The sequence below is a fragment of the Heloderma suspectum genome, chromosome 7 (genome assembly GCF_057233095.1).
Source record: "Heloderma suspectum isolate Gila_16-S chromosome 7, 16-S_ref, whole genome shotgun sequence".
In the NCBI taxonomy this organism is placed as follows: domain Eukaryota; kingdom Metazoa; phylum Chordata; class Lepidosauria; order Squamata; family Helodermatidae; genus Heloderma; species Heloderma suspectum.
The window spans coordinates 109,847,883-109,869,112 of NC_139464.1; the positions used below are offsets into that span (position 1 = coordinate 109,847,883).

The 21,230-nt window shown below is 41.8% G+C and overlaps 1 protein-coding gene across 1 annotated transcript in view; it reads right to left on the minus strand.

The window, feature by feature from the left end:
• Positions 1–7,803: 7,803 nt before the first annotated feature.
• Positions 7,804–21,230, minus strand: part of CACNA2D1 (calcium voltage-gated channel auxiliary subunit alpha2delta 1) — a 555,905-nt gene continuing 542,478 nt past the window's right edge. The window contains exon 39 of the mRNA XM_084811840.1: positions 7,804–11,333. Coding sequence (XP_084667966.1) covers positions 11,217–11,333 — 117 coding nt within the window. The 3' untranslated portion in view covers positions 7,804–11,216. The remainder of the gene's footprint in view (positions 11,334–21,230) is intronic.

A 21,230-nucleotide genomic window follows, 5' to 3' on the forward strand; every position in this document is an offset into this window, starting at 1 on the left:
TTGGGGGTGCAAGCAGGGGGGGGGGTCCTCTGGATTCCTGGACCGAATTGGGCGCCCACGCCATCCCTAGTTTCGGGAGGTTGAAATTGCTCCCTGAAGCCCATGAAGTTGCCATCACTAAGGTACATTGACAGGCCAATGAGCTTCCTTAAGCATGAGCTGCAATTTAGCCTCGGGGCGGTTATGCTCATGGTAATGGGTTGCCACCTAGGCCAGGAGCCCTTTGACCTTCAGTGTACCTCTTGCCCTCCCATGCTTGGGCCTTGGAGGCTCTTGGCAGTTGATCCAAAAGGTCTCTCTCCTTAATATGCTAAAATGAAACTCCCCAGAGAGGCTGACCTGGCACTCATATTGTGGTCCTTTCAGCACTAGGTAAAAATATTATTTTCCCAAGCTTGTCAGTCCTAAACTCTGCAAGAGATTTTTAGAACTTTTGGGTGTTCTTGGAATTTAAAGATCCATGACATTTTGGTGCCGCTTTGAACTTTGTTGTACTGATTTTATTTTCTGCTATTGGTTTGCTGCTGTATCAGATTTTACGATGTATTACTTTTTATCATTTTATGATCTCATTTTGAATTTTTATTGGAAGCCCCCCAGAAAACACGTGCGCAGCATATATTGTCTCTCTCTCTCTCTCTCTCTCTAGTAAATAAAAAATCATTTCTATGGCTGCTTCCATATGTAAGACCTATTTCAGTGTTGAGATTCTCTGACACTATTTATAGTCATGTCTAATCACTGTTCATGGAGCAGAGAAAGTGGGGAAATGTATAGGTAGGAGTGGAGGTGTAGAATCAGTGAATGCATGGTGAGGCCTGACTGTATCCCTGAAGCCTTTTCTTAATTCTAGGGATGGGGGAGAATTTCTCCCCGAAACTTCGGGGGGCCGAGTGCCAACGCATTCGGTCCTCCGAAGGTTGTTCGGGGAGAAATTCTCTGGCCCCCCCCAGGATGGGACTTACCTTTCATGAATGTCCCTCCCAGCGGCGGGTCCCGGCGGCAGTTCGGCAGGTCTTCGTCAGGGGCGGCAGCCGGTCTTTCGACCGGCTGCCGCCGCCGCCATTACAAGTAAAAAAAAAAAAAAGCCCCTGTGATAGGCTACGTAACGATTAACATAGCCTATCACGGCTAGATTGCAAAGTCAGCCGTGATAGGCTATGTTAATCGTCACGTAGCCTATCACGGGTGACTTTAAAAAAAAAAAAAGCGCGTATGGCTAATGGCGGCCCCCATAGGGAGCCGCCATTTGCATTCCTTATTTGGTCCCTGTAGTCTATGTAAATCTTTACGTAGACTACAGGGACCAAATAAGGAACGCGAATGGCGGCTCCCTATGGGGGCCGCCATTTGCGTACGCTTTTTTTTTTCTTCAAAGTCACCCGTGATAGGCTACGTGACGATTAACGTAGCCTATCACAGCTGACTTTGCAGATCTAGCCGTGATAGGCTACGTTAATCGTTACGTAGCCTATCACAGGGTGTTTTTGTTTTTGTTCTCCTTTTGAAGTTCGCAGCCGGGGAGACGGGGCGCTTCTCCCCGGCCTGAATTTTGGCCGGGCGAGGCGGGAAGCCTCCCCCCCGGCCTGAATTTCGGCCGGGCGAGGAGGGAAGCCTCCCCCCCGGCCTGAACTTCGTGGGGAGCAGCGAAGCGCCTCCCCTCCACCGCGAAGCAAGCTGCGAGACCAGGTAAGTGACTTTTGTGCATCCCTACTTAATTCCCAATGGAATCAGCTGGATTTTTGTAAATTTCTGTTTGGCGATGTGTGTTTTTAACCAAAATCGCCACCAAATTCTAAGTGCCCTCCCCCACATTCATAATCTGTTGTAGTGTCTCTGCATTATTTCTCCTCCTTCACTGTCACAGTCTCAGTCTAACCTACTCTGTAGATAGGATCACATTATAGATAAGATCAATAACAATTGTCATTCTATTTCAAATAAGTTATTTCAAATGCGCTTAATGGTTTTGAAGTGCAATTCTATGCAGGTCTACTCAGAGGTAAGTGTGTATATAGGATTGTAGCCTGGCAGGTCCTCTGCCTCATCCAAAGCCCTGCCGGCTCATTTCTTGTGCAGATAAGGCCTCGGTTTTAATGTGAGAACATTCTGGAGTAGAACTTGTAAATCTAATAAGGCTAATAACTGTCATATCTACTGACCGCATGTTTTTTTAAAGAGATCACAGTCCATGTACACCAATAATTGATTTCAAATGATAAACTTTTATTCTGAATATACTGTTTATTCCACAATAATTAAACACAACATTTTTAGGATTATAAATTTTTATAACAGTATTGTACAAATTTTTACAAAACGTTTTGCTTTTATTCCTTATTCAGCCTTGTCAAATTCACAAAAGTGTCAAGAGAACACAATAAAAGGGAGAAAAGTCCTATATGCCCAATCAACAGGATTTCCCCTCTCTTTTTCTTTTGCAGGGATGCATACTGAACATCTCAGTACTAACAGCCCCAAAAGCATGATTGAGACATCCCAGAAAACATAAGAAGTTTGGTTAGTTTTATCAGATGTAAATTGCAAGAATTTGAACAAGATGGTATCACTTTATCCTCAGCAAAAATGTTTCTCCAAAATGTGAGTTTCAGTTGCATAAAACAGATGCAGTGATAGGTAACACAAACTGCTGGTAACAGGCTGCAACCAACTTCTGAAACTCTGGACACTTTTTGAACCCTTTTTTACAATAGTCTACAGCTAATATTAACAATATTAACAATGTGGTATGAAAAAAAACTAGCAACCCAGAAACTTGGCCGGTGTTCAGAATGGGATTAACTATCCTCTCTTTCCTGGAGATATTCTCAAATACAGTAGTGGACTCTGGAGAATGGCTTTGATCATAATTTGGATTTACTTGTTTGGTGGGATTTTGCAGAATAAGCAGCATTGATCCACTGGTTCAAAGTAATAGCTATACAAGTGATGTAAGCTTAATTCAATCACAGCTTTTGCTAGATGTGTGCCACTTCCCATGGTCAGCTTCCATATTGCATCATTAATTAATATCTGAAGTTCAAAATCAGATGAGTTACCTGGTAAAACTTCACCTGCTCAAAACTAGGGCAGCTGATTATTAACAGGGACAGGTTGATAGGGATGTCATGGGAGTCTGAGAGGGGAGGGGAGTCTGTTGGACCCCCTCTCCAGCTCGGCCTCCCAGACCCTGCTTGCCGAGCCACTGTGCACTTACTGGGCAGTTCACCAAGTGTCACGCAGTCCTTAAGTGCCCAGTGGCCGCCTCTTGACGAGCCACCATTTTATGACAAAATGGCAGCTTGGGGTTTTCCATAAAAGTAACGTTGCATAAATGGTGGCCATAAAGGGGACGTTTTTATGCCACTTTACAGGCATAAATGGTCCAACATGGCGAGCAGGGCGTGCCGCGGTTCGGCAAGCATCCAGCAGGGACAGACAGAGGTGAATCCATCCATCCCTACTGGTTGATATGAACCTTTTGCACCAGTGCTTTGTGATCTGCCCTAGCATCCAGTCTTTTTCTGGGCCCAATTCAAAGTGCTGGTATTAACATTCAAAGCCTTAAATGGCTTGGGCCAGGTTACCTAAAGGACCGTCTCCGGCCATATATACCTGCCGAGATCCTAGAATCCGACTCAGAAGCCCTTTTCTGGGTGCTCCCACCAAATGAAAGGAGTTGGGTGGCTACTAAGGCAAGGGCCTTTTAAGTGGTGGCATCCTGGCTGTGGAATGCCCTCCCCAGACAGGTCTGCCTGGCAGCTACACTGTGGACTTTTCAGCACCAGGTGAAGAACTTTTTATTCTCCCAGGCATTTTAAGTTCTTCAGTTTTTTGTTTTAAATCTGTATTTTTTAGATGTTTACACTGCTGCTGGCTTTTATTCTGGTTTTATAAGATCATTTTATTTTTTAAAAAAAAGTTTTATGTTTTATTTTGTGTTGTGAACCATCCCAGAGTGCTTCAGCTATTGGGTGGCACAGAAATGTAATATTAAAAAAAAAAGAATAGTGTTGGTACTTCCAACACTAGTATCGTAGCCACAGTGGAAGGAAGATGCTGGTATGGGAAGTACCCACATGATATGGGAGTTGGCCACTGGGAAGCAGCGACTACAACACAACCCCCTTCATGTGTCGCTCACTTGAAGGTGAGCTCCACAAGTTGAGAGAGTGTGGGATTGCCCCCGACCTTGTGCACACTGACTAGCCTGAACCTCTCCAGTGGGGAAGCCCATGCAGGTAAACCTCTATGTGCATCAGCTTCCATGCATTCCAGAATCCTGTGCAGTCAGTTCCAGAACACCTGGAAAACTATGTATATAAGGGATCTGTACACATAGGCCCCCCAGCTGTAGGCAGCTACATGAATTGTCAGGGGCAGGGCTAGTCAGCATGCACAATGTCACAGTGGGGCTGTACTGTTGGCCCCACCCCCTCAAGCTGTAGTGTTCACTTTCATGTGAATAGTGTGAGATGGGGGCTTCTGTGGTAACATCTGAGAAGAACCAAAGCACCCATGTAGAAGGGAATAAAACATCTCCATGTCCTTTAAGAGCTACTCAAACATTTAAAACAGCAAGTAACACTTGGGTTGCAAAGGTCACTTAAAAAAGGGATACTGCCTATTTGAATGCAGTAAGGCCAGTCAGTAAAAGGAACAGTATACGAAAACTTACAAATGGCAGCAATACTGTTTTTCTTGTTAAATTTAAGCAATAAAGCCTCAAGCGTTAGAAACGTGTAAAGAGATCATACTAAAGTCTTTAAAGGTACAAGGACCTAAAAATCTCCTCAGTCAAACCCATGAAATCTATGTCATGTTAAAAACCTGATACAAATATGGACCACACTTAGTGTTTTGGCAGTAATGCTGGTTGTTCCAATGGGGGGGTGAAAAGGAGCTAAACCTTTCGATCTGCCAGCTGTTTTCTTGTTCTTTTAAAAAGCAGAACTAGAATTACTTGGTTGTCAGACAATACAGCAGGGTTTCATGGTTGTTGTAGAAATTAAAACAGTTGGTACAGCTAGGAGTTTAAAATCAAATAGCAACATAGTTTGTTATATATGCTAAAAGTAAAACTTTTTTTACAGTGTATTATAACTTGTGCCTCTCAAGCCAATTATTGTGGGGGGAAAAAGGTTATTAAAGCCAGGCCTGGTAAGAGAGAGAGTGCATGTACAATTTGCAAGATACTTCACCTTGTCACTCAAATTATTTCAAAGAGCTGTACCTTCGCTATTTGCAAGGTGAGTGACATTTACAATGTCACTGTAAATCCCACCGTGACATATATATATATATATGCATATATATAGCACATTTTAAACATTAAACAACTGAATAGTATTTGCATATTATTGTTAAAAAAAAAACCTTTGTGCAAACCACCAGCAAAAATCCAGTATTTGAATGTTATGAAAAATATGTAGAGCCAAATGTCAAGGTTTGGTACCTGCTTTCTTTCAGCGATGTCAAACTATTTGAATTCTAAACTGGTGTTACATCCAGGAACAGGTGCAAAGTCTGCAGATCTTACCCTGACAACTAAGGCATTTTTCTCGTAGAACGTCTTGCACCCTTCCCTGCTGGAATGACTGGCCTTTGGGTGTGTTGCCACATGGCAACTGTACAAGTTTGCCAGGGAGAAGAGCTTAGGGGCTTTATGCTGCCTACTCCAGCTTAGTCAATAGAAAGTTACTGAGCTAGATTTTTCGTGGACTGTGTACACATACGGATCTGTTTTATAGCAACAAGCAGCCAACAGCTATTCTATTCTAGTTTTCCAGATATGTTTTTTCAAGATTCTCCCATCCTCTTTTACAGAGTGGGAGTGAACACGGCAAATAACATTTAAGCACTCTGCAAGCTAGTTGTCTGTATCATTGTACGTCAAGTAGAAAGGAGAATTTTCACCAGTGCTCTGATTAGATTAAATGTTTCTAGGGGTGGCGGAGAATTCTGCCACGGATTTCAGTGAGGCCGAATCCATTCCGCCACGGATTTCGCCCCCCGAAATCTGTGGCGGAATGGCCTGCCCCCCGTGGATTCCTCCCAGGATGAGGCTTACCTGGGGCGGATGTTCCGGACGGTGGCGGATCCGGTGGCGGCTGGTCTTTCGACTGGCTGCCACGGCTGCCATTTGCATCCTGGTCTTTGCCGTGATAGGCTACATAAGTGTTTACGTAGCCTATCACGGCAAGCCAAGCAAAAAAAAAAAAAATAGCGTAGTGGGCGCTATTTGCGTTCCCTTTTTTCCGCCGTAATAGCCTACGTAAATATTTACATAGACTAAAACGGCGAAAACTAGGGAACGCAAATGGTGGCTACCCGGGCTGCCGCCATTTGCGTACGCCGTTTTTTTTGATTGGCTTGCCGTGATAGGCTACATAAATACTTACATAGCCTATCACGGCAGCCTGGCTGGATGCAAATGGCGGCCGCTACGGCGGTCGCCATTAGCGTCCGCACCAGCCAGTCTGTGGACGGAACTCCGGCTGCAGACGGCCCTGCCCGGTTGCTCTGTGGAGCCACCGCAGAGCGGAGCCGGCCGGGCAGGATTCCGGGGGGGAGGACCAGATCGCCTCCCCCCCCACCGCGAACACAATCCGTGAAAAGGTAAGTGACTTTCATACATTCCTAAATGCTTCTGTTGCTTCGACACTGGAACCCTTTAGTGCCACCGAGGGATTGCTTCTTGGCTATCAGTTGGAAACAAATTTGATGAAACACTCTATATGGCACCATATGATCTGGCAACAGCCTTCTCCATAGCTAAGCTTGCATTTAGCAAACATTCCCGGCATCTTTAATTACAGGCTTTTTGCTCCCTGTTCAGTGCAGCTATGGCATACCTGGCGAACTGTCCTTTAATTAGTCAGTTTCTGTTATTAGTAAGGGGGACTGTTAATTACTAGTTTCTTCTTGTTTGTTTTCTTTTTAATTCCAAAATAGTTCTATTTTGCAATTAAAACAGAAAACAATTATGAGAAGAAACCAGTAATTAAATCCATCCATATTGGGGACTAAGTAAGTGGAAATGTATCAGTAATGTTTCAGCAATTAGAGGCAGTACCCACAAAATCATCATTGTCACCATCATCACAAAGCAATTCTGAAAAAGATGGTAGGATGACTCAGAAGACAGCAGAATGCAAGGGGTGGGCAATGACGTCTGATTTCTCCATAAAAAGTGAGTGAAAACAGAAGCAAACTTTGTTATAATTCTCAGCACTTAGCAGGATGGTATACACAATTTGCTATAGAAATACAGTAACTTTCCACTTGGTAAATGGCTATCTACACTTAATGTTCATATGTGAACATTTGTTGTGTGAAAGTAATGCTTATAGGTATTATGAAATGTCCCTTTTTTATACTACCTTGCCTTTTTCCTTGCTATGTTTCCTTGCCTTTTTTAAAGGATGTTTGCTGCCCAGTTGGCAGCTCATTCTACACCATTTTTAAAGGCAGGGATTTCTCCATGTTGACTAGGTGATCCCAACCATTTAGGGACCACATAGTCACAATACAACATAGCCAATCAGACAACATCATGAAGTCAATTCAGAGCAAGTGCAAGGCATACTGCTCTCAGTTTAACTGGCCAAACTCTGCAGTTCCTGTTTGCAACCCCTTTGCAAGAAAACGTCTGACAAAAAGTGTACCTTCACATTTGGCTCAGGACTAATATTCAACCTAAGAGAATGTACCTGAATGGGATAGATGCAATAGCAGGAAGTTTTCTTTGTGTAGCAGTGCAGCACTTGCACACAGGAAAATGGAGATTCTTATTTTTTTTTTACTATCAAGATGCTGGGAATTAAGAACTGGGATCGATGTCTTCATCATGCCCTCGTCAAGTTTCCTTAAGTATCTGTGCCCAGCCATTGCTGTTAGGCAGACTGCTGAGCCAGATGGAGAAATCCAGCATGTCTGTTCTTAAGGTACCATGCTCCCCATTACTACTTGTTGTAGCAATAACCTTCCAAGGCATAATCCATCCCTGACAAGATAAATCAAGAGTTTGCAGCAGGAATAGGCTGCAAACTTACTCCTGACACTTTCCAGACAAGAGTGAAATTTCACTCTATTTGTTATGGGAGCAAACATAATAAAACACAGCACTCAACCTGCCACTAGTAAGTGATTGAAAGTAAGACACAAATATGCTACACACACTTTGCTGACTCATGAGTACCATCTTCATAAACAGAATACTAATTGAGGATAAGGGAAGCACCCTGACTCTTACTTTGATTGGGTAAAGGCAATAAAACTGAAGCAACAGCAGCAGAATGTGATGCTCCTGGGTTATTTTTCTTCACCATTTTGAAATTGGTACCTGTTTCCTCAGGGCTAAGTAGAATCAGTTGCAACTATTCTCTTAGAACCACAGGACTTTATAAATGCACAGTTAAGGAACCTTGCTCAGGTAACCATTTTTCTACAGTCTCTGATCTTAACAGTGAAGTTAGAAGCAAGGGTACTTGTGAGGAAGAAAATAATTCAAGGCTGGGCATGATAAAGCCAGAAATGTAAAGTTCAAATCCATGTACAAATGAGAATTGATGTATATATATATTTAAAAAATGTCATTGCATATCAATGCATTCCCAATAAATCCCATAAAAAGTTTGGACTCAAAATTAGGTGAGTCATTTGCCAGCACAATGATAGTAGCATTTTGCTTTTTTATTATTTAAAAGAAGGGTTCTCTTATACAAAGAAAATAATTGCATATTGCAGCTTTTAGCAGAATTCTACAATATCAGCAAAGTTGCACATTCATTGGTTTAGCTGTTTTGCAATACTGGTTAATTCTCAAAAATGGGGATGGGGCAAAAATATTCTATCCTGTGTCTACAATATTCTATACTGCAACATAATTTACTTCACTGATCTGATTCCTCACCAGGTTTGTATAAAAACAATTTTTATATTATTCACAATCAAGTATCACTGTACATACATATAGATTCAAGGCTCCCCATTTGTCCTGATTTTGCTACTGTTTCAGAAAAATTCAGCTTTTCCAGTTTGCTGTTTCTTAACTATAAAACAGAAAGATTGGATGCTTTATAGATACTAATAGGTAGGAATTAATTTTAGTGGAAACAAAGAAAAACGCCGTCAAGTACAAATCTGAGCACACATACTCTTTAAAATATAAATGCCTGTAATTTGATTTTGTTTACTTAAAATACCTGTAGACAGGATTTTAGGTGAGTGTTTTCATCTGTATAAAATCCATCTCTTCCCATTTGTGCAGACAACCAAATGTACCGTACCCCTTTTTCGACTTTAATATTGCACAGTATATTCAGATTTCTGTTTAACAATATATAACTTAAGATTAAATTGCATCACATTGCAATATTTGGTTTCTCACACAACAAAAGAATCACTCAGGTACCTTTTAAATAAACTATACTCTACCATCAAAAAGAAAACAAAAAACCAAACTAAAAGAAACAGCAAAGCTGCAGCTTCATCATCATGCAAAATACCCTTGGAAACCAACATTCAATATTCACAAAGACATTTTTTATTCACAAACTTTGCGTCTGAATGTTTTGGAGAACTTGGCTAGCGGTAGATAACTGCTCTGAGAACATGAATCATGACATGGACGTTAACAACTGTGCAGCAGGGTACGGATACCCAGTTTGGATGAAAACCACCTTTTCTGCTAAAATATGCAATTCTCAAGAACCTTTCCATTCAAACATTATGCCGTTTCATTTTTTGCCGTTTAAAGGCTTTGCATTCATTTCACAAACCTACTCAAGCTTAGCCAATTGCCCATTTATACTCATTTTGGGAGGAAAAAACCATTCATCATAAGGCATTTTGAGCTATGTGAATCTCTGTAGATGGCTAGCCCTGGAGTCCCCAGTGCAGCACTTGCAGGTGCCAGGGTAACCCTCAACACTTCCCTAATTTTAATTTTTAAAGTGTCTTTTTGTAACTGGAGGCGGGGGCACACTACTAAGCCAAGGGTCAGCTGCCCAGCCACTGCCTTAATTTCCCCAGAATGCTTCTGGGCCCCACATGGTTCAGAGGCGTTTTCAGGAAACTAAGGTGGCAGCTGGAGGGTGGCCTATGGCTTTGCAGCACACCCCAGCTGCATGTTGAAACTTGAAGAAAAAAAGAGAAAGAACCCCCCCCCCCCCGCCGCCCGGGTCTCCCCATGGCAAGCTTGGGAATGGCACTGGGAGTGATGAGAGGATGGCCGTGGGCTTGTTCATGAGGGTTGGGCAGGGTGGCAGGGCAACTGTGGTGGAGGGGAGCAGAGAAGAACTGTGTGTCTGTTCTGTGTGGATGTTTTGGGGGTGTTTTCTGCTACATGGAAAATCTGGATAGTGTGGATTTTTTATGCCTGCAGTGTGGGGTGTATTCTGGGAAAATGTTTTTGGGGTGATCTTCCTATTAATGTGGATTTAAAGTGGTTTTGTGTTTTAGCTCTTAGATCCAATCTCATTATTATACTCAGGCTTTGCGTGAGTTTTTTGTCCTTAGCCACACCAGTTTGCCTTCTGCGTAATGGGTGTTTTGTGACTGACCACATCCACAACAACAGCCATTTCATGAATGGATATGCGCCCATGGCAGGCATTTTGTGACAGTGCCCATGATATTTCCTAAAAATTCCAAATGTGCCCAGCAGCCTCAGAAGTTTGGGTACCCCTGGGCTAGCCAGTACAAAACAGTTCTGGATGAAACTGAAGTCTATTTTGCATTTTGGACACAACTGATATTGAAAGCAGGCATTAAAAAAAATAAGTACTCTAAATATGAGGGCCGAGGAAATGTCAGGGTTTCCCACAACCTTACAAAGCATTTGTTTTAAAGAATAAAGAGTGCAACAAATTCAAAACTAACAATAAACAGAAATCATGTAACCTTTTAAAGGGGAGCCCTTTTTACATAAAAGTCTTCAAAAGCACAAAAAACCTGCAATTCCTCAGTAAAGCACATATAGAATTCAGTTCCAATGGCCTAGATGATGCAGCATTTACACACGTCTACAGATCGGACACGCCAACATGCAGCCACGGTGGGTGCCTTCAGAGTCTTTCCAAAGAAGATATCAAGTAATGGACATTGGCATTTATCTGTGGTCTGAGCAGGCTGACCCCTTTTTCCAAATGAAATGGGAGGCTAACATTTTGGCAGGATCGTGATTTGTTACACAGGTTTTGGTTTGAACAGGGTCATAACTGGTAACGTCTGCTTCCAGATAACAGCCAGAGCAGGACAAACTGGATTCCTACTATTGAGCAGAGTGACGGGCTCAAACCAGAGGCACCACCACAGTCTGTTGAATTCTCCTGTGGGCAAAAAAAAAAAGAAGATATGTGTATTCTGTACTAGCTGAAATTTTAGTTGACAGGCAAAGAGTTTATCAGCTGATTGAAACATCAATTTGCTCACCATAAGATGTCTTGTGCGATTCATCCTCATAAGCTGATCCACATGGGAATCAGCCTTCTGAATAGTTTCACTAATGTGTTGCTATCCAAAGTAAAGAGTGTTAACCCAAGAATGGTAAGTTACCTATGAATCCTCTCAACATGTGCCAAAATGCTCTGACATCATGTACCCAGCCTCTGACATCTGTGGGGAGTGCCCAAACCCAACTTGCTATGAGAGGTGCTACAGCTTAACCATGTCATTTACTTTGAAGAATGATTTTGGCCTCAAATCTTATTTCCTGATTGCAGTACATAGGAGTTGACACTTGCCTGTTTCGATTTGCATGGAAGTATAATTGAACACATTCACACAAAAACTTACCACAGAAATACGAACTCACAGGGTCATTCTTGTAGCTGACAACAATGCATGCATTTACACATGCACATTCTGAGAATTAAGAACTTTTGAAATAATCAGTGAGTTTGGTTCTTTAAAAAAAAGTCCCCAGTTTAGTTGTCACCATTGCTACTAGTCAGTGTGCAAACACAAATTTACTATCACAGCAGGCTGGGCCGCAATGACATCGTACAAAGTAGGCTCATGACATCAGAACATTTATTCTACTCTTGTCTACTCTGACTGTGGTGACTCTCCAAGGTTCAGATAGAGGTCTCTCCCATCTTTTTCAAATGGAGGTCCTAGGGACTGAAACTGAAACCCATGTATGCAGAACATGTGATCTAACACTGACCAAAGGGTCCTCATGGAGAGCTTATGATCATATTCCAGTAGAAGCTCACATGGGATGAGAGGACAGATTCTGTAAGTGAATGAGCCAGAGCCTCTTTTCAGATGTTTGTGGTCGCATTCCATTTCAGCTGGCAACCTGTGCAAATCCCAATGGATTGATTTTTGATACCTCTATGACTAGAAGATACTCCATTAGGTTTAGCCAGCCTGCACTGGTCCAGTTCAAACCAGCTGGTAGCATACCAAAAGATAACAATCCTGAAAGATGGATTAGCAAGCTAAATATTCTCAAATATTTTAAGAATTAGTGCATATTTAAGGGAGCGGCCATAGGATATGTCGCTTTCCAGGAACCAACCTCAGAGCCCGCGCTCTGAGGTCGGTTCCTGTAGGACCAACCTTCCCCCCTCCTGCGCTGCCTCACAGGCAGCTCAGAATGGCCCCGTGGTCTGCATTCGGAAGAGGAGCGCAGAACATCGAAAATGGGGCGCTCTGGGGGGCGTTCCGGGGCAGGGAAGGTGGAAATGCCAATACGACACATCCTATGTGTCGTCCGGCAGCCACTTTCCCTGCTCCACCTTCCTGCGGCTAGACAGCCGAAATAGGCTGTCTAGCCACAAATGCAGGGTGGTTGAGGCATGGAGGGGACAATCCCCTCCATGCTTCTCCCACCCTGTGTTGGATAGGCGGTTGCCTCTGAGTTTGGAGGCGGCTGCCTATTCTCATAGGACTGCGCCCTAAGTCTGTCTAAAAGGAATACATTGCATATGAAAGTGAAGTTCATTTTATAGGTTAGTTAATTTATTAATAATTTAGTTTGGTTGCAGAAAGAAGCTCCTCAGCATTGTGGCTGGGTATTTAAAGGGTGGGAGATGCATAGGACAATAAAATCAACATATGATATCCACTTTACACAGAATAAAGATTAAACACCAGGTTACTGGGCTGAATTGCCCCGAATTGTAATATATTATAATGAATATAGAGGTCATGATAGACCTGCTGATTATGTTTGGAAAGGTCTGTTGATTAATAAGATCCTCCCCCACCCTATTTGTTTCAAAGTCTCTCCTGTTGCTTTTGTGCATTTGTATTTATTCAGTCCCAGATCCTTGGTAATGAGAAACTTTGCAGTGATTCATAAATGCAGTCAGAGCAGCAGCAATTGTTCAGTGGAGGAGCAGAGCCAGATATGGATTGCTTCCAGTGGAAACCAAATCCTCTCGAGTGCCCAATTGCATGATTACACACAGAGGGAGACACCCCCCCACACACACACACATTCTAAATGGGGGGAATAACGTGAACTAGGCTTCTGCGTGATTGTGTGCGGATGCAAAAGCTCAGTTCGCACCGGAAGCTGTTTGCATAACGGAGGGAAAGAGCTGGCGCCAATTCTCCACCATGGTATTTCAGCACCCAACTGACTGTATGAATCTGACCTTCCTCTCCTCCCATTTCAGTTTGCATTTTTCTTTTCTTTAAAAAAATTATGTGGGGCAGGGGGGATGACATTCAATCAAGCATTGATTTTTGCTCTCTATTCTCTGCAATCACTAATCCTAGGCCTTACGGAAGGCCACACCAGTCTATTTCTGGTCCACATAAATTTCATATTGTGTTCATAAGTTGGTTCTGTGTCATTTCTGCTTTAACATACATTTTTTTAAAAAAAATCTGCATGAAAATTGTATATATCTATTTAAATCTGTACTTTATATTTTCTCACAAAATATGCATTTCTAAATGTATTTATCTAAATGTTGCATTCCTAAATGCATTTTGTTAAAAAAAAATACACATTTAAAAATGTTTTTTGATCTGGTTGTTGAGTGAAAATTACATCTAGGGATGTCGTGGACACCCGACTGGCCCATTTACGCCTCTAATATTGCGTTTATCAAGCTTTCCCAGCCCAAATTTGTGCATATTTAAATATGTGCATTTTAATGGCCTTTTTTCCCTGAAAATATCAGCTCGGCAAAATGGCAAGCACTTGTGGATGGGATCCAGGGTGAGTGCGGGTGGCTCAGCGAGTTCATCGGGGCTCAAGTGTGTGCAGTTCTTCAACAGACACCCGCCAATACCAGATGGGGGTAGGTTCATCCCTATTTACATTGTAAAATTTGGAGAAGTGAAAAATGCAAAGGATCATCACATTCTGATTTACACATTAGTCTAGGATCAGGTGTGTTCACATTGGAATTCATGAAGATCAAATTCCTGAAGCATCTCTATCTAGTTCAGAACTCAAGATCCCTGGAGCTTCTTACAGTCATGTGAAGAATCTAAGTTGTGTCTCTGACATTTGTTGTCACATATCTTGAATCCTTACTGAACCAGTTTAGACAAACTTCTCCCCCGCCCCCCTCAAGCACTTCAATTGACTAGGAGAATGCATTTTCTTATATATTGTCTGATTGGGAAATACCAATATGGATGGCAGTAATGCTTGTAATTGCAGAAGCATTTTTTCCAGTCAACATAGTAACTGAAATTGCTGCCAGTTGTATTCCATGATGGCTTGGTCACTGTGTTATGTCTATCCAACCAGTTCTACTTGTATGAAGAGGGTGGGGAATATATTGGGTGAATTCAATTATTGGGTTCAATTATTTTGTATTCAACTATTGATTATTTTCTCTCATTGAAAGTGTATGTTTGCTTTTTCTCAGCTTCTACTAAGCTTCATAAAAATTTCCTCTGTTGAAAGTATTGGTTAATGTGAAAGGGGTGTAGACATCCTTTCCACTGAGAATATTGGAATTATATATGCAAGTTTCATCCTAAGTATTCTTCAAATATATCACTGAGAGAAAAATGTCCACAAATGTTTGTGTAAATGGTACTCTAAACCTACCAAATTAACAAAACTGTATGCTAACTGCTCTGGGAATTGTTGAAGATTAAGTCACTGGAAGTCACATATGGTGGAAATGCACGAGTATGAAAACATTAAAAGAAATCTTAAGGATTATTAAGGACAACACTGTTTATTAAATCCGATACATCCTACTAGTAATCTTGTTAGGTTATCTAAAAACGGTTTTTGTTAGCTGGAAAATTATTGCTTCCAGCCATAGTACTACTGGCAAAATTTTGGCAAAAGAGCTTAGTTGACTGGTTGAGAAAAGTGTTGCAGATTGCTTTAATAAACAATTAACATGTTCCAGACAAATGTCCCACATGTGAGATGGGAAGATACATTCAGTGTTCTGAAACTTGGAGTCCTTTCATAATCTTTTTTGGTTTATCACTCTTCCAAAAATATATGGAAAAGTGCATGAATATTCACAGAACCATAGAATTCGAAGTGTCTTACAGGCCATCTAGTCCAGCCCCTGCTTGAAGAATCCCCAAGAGATGGCAGTCTAATCTCTGCTTGAAGACCTCCAGCGAGTGAGAGTCAATGATCCCTTGAGGTAATTGGTTCTAGGGATGTTGCGGATATCCAGGGTTGGGGTGCGGTGGAGTCTGATGGACATCCACCTGCTTGGCCCCCCAGATTGGAGTCCGCTGTCTGCCTGACCCTGTTCGGCAGGGGGTGCGAGCTGCTGGCAGGTCTAAATAGACCATTTACGTCTGTAATGTTGCATAAATGGGTTTATTTATTGTTGCCATTTGCATAAAAAGCCCTTTACGTAAAAGAACAAACCATCATTTTCTGCAAAAATGGTGGCTCAGCAAGGGAGTGGGCGGCCACTCGTGCCCTGCACAGAACAGAGTCAGCCGCCCAGCAGGGTTCTGTTGAGTGGTGTGTGAGGCGGACCTGGTTAAGTTCGCCCATCCCTAACTCGTTCTATTGTCAAACCGCTCTTACCTTCAAGACATTTCTCCTAATGTTCAATTTGAACTCCTATAACTTAAGTAACTTAAGAGCTAGTCCTGCCCTCTGGGGCAACAGAGAACAAGTCTCTGCCTTCTTCTGCATGACAACTCTTCAGGCATTTGAAGAGTTATAATGTATTATTATTTTGGATAAAATGTATTTTTTTGGTCAAAATCTTTGGTCAAAACTTCATGAGACACTCAAACAAGATTAAGGCAAAAAAACTGAAGTCATATTTAGAAAGTTCTAAAGAGAATGTCACCACTTACAAATTTGGTAAGTAGAATAGCAGCACTTCAAAAATGTCTTGTGAACCTTTAAGTTCTTAAAAAAATAAAAAAAATAAAATGCACATCAAGGGGTAAGAAAAAAACCCATCCCTGGCTTATTATGTGATTTGTTATTTTAGCTTCACAAGATCATTTGATAGCCAATCTAGCAGATCTTTTATCTAGAACAGAACTGGAAAATGAAATGAAGTTGTTGCAAATGATTGCTGTGGTTTAATAACCTCCTTGACTCACTTTTACTCCTCTGCATTTCTCAGTAAAAGAGATGCTGAGAGATTAACTAAATAAGGGGTAGTGATGTCCTCTTAAAAAATGATCATGTAGTTCTAATGGAGGAATGCTTCAGACAAAATATCCACAGCAGGGGCTTTCCACATCAGAAAGGATGACTGCTGCATCTCTAAGGCCTGTTTCATGCATTACCCGAGGTAGCATGCTTGCTTGCGGACCATAGTGTGTGTGTGTGTGTGTGTGTTGCCAGTGTAGTATAAAGTCATGCAATCCACCACAACCATGTGGCAGAAGCTGCACACATTACTGGGGGCAACTTGGGTGCAATCATGGGACAGCAGCAACTCAAGGTAATGTGTGAAAGAGGCCTAAGAACAATTGCTTCTGGTGCATAGTGAGCTTTCACTATGGCAAGCAATTAAATATTCAAGTCAATGACTTCACCAACCTTATTTAAACTTAAGAAAAGGTTGGGTGCACCCTCCTGTATGAACCAAGCGTGGGATCAATATAGAATGACCAATTACACTCACCATGTGGAGCCAGATTAAAACAATATCTCTGTGGGCTTTAGTTCACATCACTGGTCTTCATGCAGTGCTTTGAGGAGTTTCCATCCCGGCACTACACATTCTTGATGTTGACTAGCCCTCACATAGACTTTTTCCACATGATCATCCAGAAGAATCACATAACAAACCAAAACTCTGCCCATTACAGTCATGATGTGAAGAGGACACCACTGGGACAATATCTTAATAGAACGGCATGTAGTGAATTTAAAGTGCAGGCCAAACCTAAGGCATTTATTTGTACATGTTACTGAGGCACTTGTACATATTGCTGGCTGCCTTGGTCTGCATGAGTGAAGCTGAAGTAATATTACAGCAGCCCACTCATGTGAATCTATTTGTTCAAGTTGTTATTTACTTCATTACTTTCTTCTGCCAACAGCATTTGTTGTTGGATCAAGTCGCTCCTGATTAGTTTTCCTACTCTTACATAAACCCTTCAAAATCCTGAACTCAGGATAAGCTTTCTCCCTCTTTAATCCCTTCATTAATCACAGTTGTTTACCATTGCTCTCCGAGTTTCTTTCATCCTAGTCTTGCGATTATCTACTTTCATATGCATCTTAATACTAAATAGTAGGATGGTTAAGTCCAAACTGTGGAAAACACCAGAGCAGCAGTAAGAATGCTTGTCTTGGGTAATGAGTCTGACATCATTGTTGAGGCTTTGGCCAGAGCATATAGGCTCCTATTTGCAGTTGACAACCTGTTCTACAACTTGATCAATTTGAAGATGATTTTAGTGGGGGAACCAAATCAAGGAAGAACAAGCATCCCATTCCTTGCCCTAAAAGGGGCTGAACCTTTGCAATTATTCTGAGTGCACTCAAGTGAACATGTGTCTGGAAGGTGCCCACAGGACAATAGCACTGCCTCTGCCTCTTTCTTTCCCTGCCCTAAAATGTCAAACTGATCTTGTCGTAAGGCAAGCGAAGGCAGTGCCGGAGCTTTCGGCTTGGGAAGAGCGTTTTTTCCTGCTGGGCCCTGGGCCTTGGACGAGTAGTCCCAGAATCTCTGGCAGAAATGACATGCAGAACATCTGTTTCCTGTCAGAGATTCTTGGACTGGAAGCTCAGCTCTACCAGTAGCTGTGGAACACCCGCCATTCTTGCCTCTTCCCCATGCCCCCAAATAAGTTTCTGGGTTGGGAGAGGGTAAGGTGGAGATGGTACTGGCTTCCAGGTCATGCCCACTTTAATCCTATTGGAATGCTTGCAACACCCCTAGATTGAATTGGCTCATGTTTGCTTAACTAACTTGTGCCTGGGGCACAGGCAGCTACTCCATATATGTAAAACTGTTCTTTTCGTTACTTACTTTGGAGTAAATAAATTACTATATGATGTATTTTGGGGAGGGCATCATTTATTCCTTAGGAGGTTAGTGCTAAAAAGTTAACTATTAACTACAGACAGGGTTATGCAACCCTCCCAACTTAAATCCTATTATTACCAGACCTGTTACCCAATTAAAGAAATCTAAGCCAATTAATCGTATGAGTTTATTACATCAGCCTTTCCCATCCTGGCGCCCTCCAGATGTATTGAACTACAACTCCCAGCATCCCCCAGGAAGTTATATTCCAACGCGTTTGGAGGGCATGAGATTGGGGAAGGCTGGATTACATTCACATATATTTTCATAGAAATAGAAATAATTGTTCTGAATTTAAAAGCACACTTCCGTTTATCTAGAACACTAACAAGCCACTGTAAAAACACCAAAGTGCTGTCACATTGAGCTATCATTCTGCCACCATAACTTCAACTAAAGTAGTTATTACTTGTCAGCCCCTGACGCTGTGTGGTGCACCATTTGTTGCACCATTTTAGAAGAAGCACCATTCATCATACGAGAGGGAATGCCTCTTCTAAGCTGGTGACTTCCATCCACTTTTTTTTTTTTAAGTACTCATATTTAAAATAGCTGAAGGACTGCCTCCTCCCTGATGAACCTGCCCATAAAGGGCTGGATGTGCCTGATCTCGTCTGATTTTGGAAGCTAAGCAGGGTCAGCCCTGGTTAGTACATGGATGGGAGACTGCCTGGGAATAAGGCTTCCTGGATTGAGCAGGGGCTTGGACTCAGTGGTCTTGTAAGCCCCTTCCAACCCTATGATTCTATGATTCTAAGTTGCAGTCATCATCAGGAGCCCTGCTCTGTGTTCTTCAAGTGTTTTCCAATGCTGTCCTTTAAGTGATAAAATTCACAGACAGAATATAATGTGTCATATGAGCTCTGCATGGATATAGGAAGCAGCAAAGGGATGGGTGGGAGGGTACTTTCTCCTACAACATAGAGAATTATCTCTTTTCAAACATTTTTTTTAATCTTCTGTGTGGACTGTGGTCCGGTGATCCTTCCTGGGCACATTATGACTTATGAATCCAACCAAACAAATGATGTGCATGGAAATGGCTGTTGTAGAATCATAGAATAGTCGGGTTGGAAGGGGCCTACAAGGCCATCAAGTCCAACCCCCTGCTCAATGCAGGAATCCAAGTCAGAGCATCCCTGACAAATGGCTATCCAGCCTCGTCTTGAAGGCCTCCAGTGTGGGAGAGCCCACCACCTCCCCAGTTGTGATGTCTCTCCCTGCTTTGTTTATTCATGCCATTTGAAAATATTACCTTGCAGTGTTTAAGTTTTGAAACTATGGCCAGGTGTCAGCAACAAATGTGCTGAGCTGTCCTTTCAGCTGTCCCAGTGAAAGGACAGCTCAAATGTTGAGCTGTCCTTTCACTGCTAGTGAATTATCTGGGAGCTTGTTGAAGTTAATTGGGTATAGATTGGACTGAAGTAGTTACTAGGAGTGATATGCAAGCTAGTCACAGCTTTTCAGAGGAAGAGCATATTCAAATAAAATAAATAACCAATACATTCCTGTTTAATGTCTTCGGTTTGTTCTTAGGCCCACAGTTGGCGGGATTCCCATAAGGAAAAACAGAGCCATTGGGGCACACATACAGACACCATGCCGGGCCATGGGAGGTCTGCATGCATTCTGTAACTCCTTCCAGCTAGTGCAGGGAAAAATCAGGCCAAGCAAATTCTGTATTTAATTGTTGTTGTTGTTACCCTGTGCCTCAAGGACATAGCCAGAGAGACATTCTAAATTCATTATGGATATAGTTAGAAAACAATGTAAAGATGTACAAAAAAGCTAGCTATCAAGCTGTGCCCAAAAGTATTTATAACCATGAAGTATTTATAACCATAAAAGCCAGAAACTACTAATTTGTTTCTTCATATATTGAAGAAACTCTACACCCCTACAGATATGGATGAATCTGTCAAGATCGATTTCGTCTCATTCTCATTCACTTCTGCATGAGTCTGCAAATTTGCTTTTTAGAATCTGTTTTCGTGGCATTCCGCATCTTTGTACAAACTTTTCCAATTATGCCCATATTTGTATGCAATTTTCTAAATGTATACATGTTTTTGCAAGCAATTTCTCCTAATATAATGCGGTTTTGTGGACACATTCTCCTAATATATGCATTTTTGCGCACACCTTTCTGGATTGTATGCATTTTCTCTATTATATGTGTTTTTGTGCACATTTTATTTACGAACTGCATTGCAAAATTCAGAAAAGTGCGTAATTTTGAAAAGCACGAATTTTGTAAGTTTGCATTAAAATGCGAACCAATGAATTCCTTGCCCATCACTGCCTACATTGGACATCAGGTAGCCAAAATATCTCTATAAATAATTAAGAACATATAAATAATTCCAAACAACGTTTCTGGATACATATATACGGGAAACCATTTCTACTTTTAAAAGTTTTATCTGTTAGATAAGATACTGTTAGAGATGGCCATGATGATGTCTCCCTCTAGTGGTACTTTGGGACAATAATGCAAAAGTAGAGACAGATATAACATATTAAGGGCAGTGATAGTGCTCTGGAAATGTTCTTACTGCTTTCAGTCCAAATGTACCTTTCTCATTTAGGGTGGACCTTTGAAAAATAGAGTTCTGCCAATCTGAAGCGCAAGTTGGCTGTACACAGCACTGATTAGCTGGCACCCAAATGTCTCTATGAAAAATCCCCTGCACATGTTCCTCAAAACAGCGAAACTGAATAATAAAGGTGGTTATTAATGAACAGCTAAATGTTAGTGCAGAG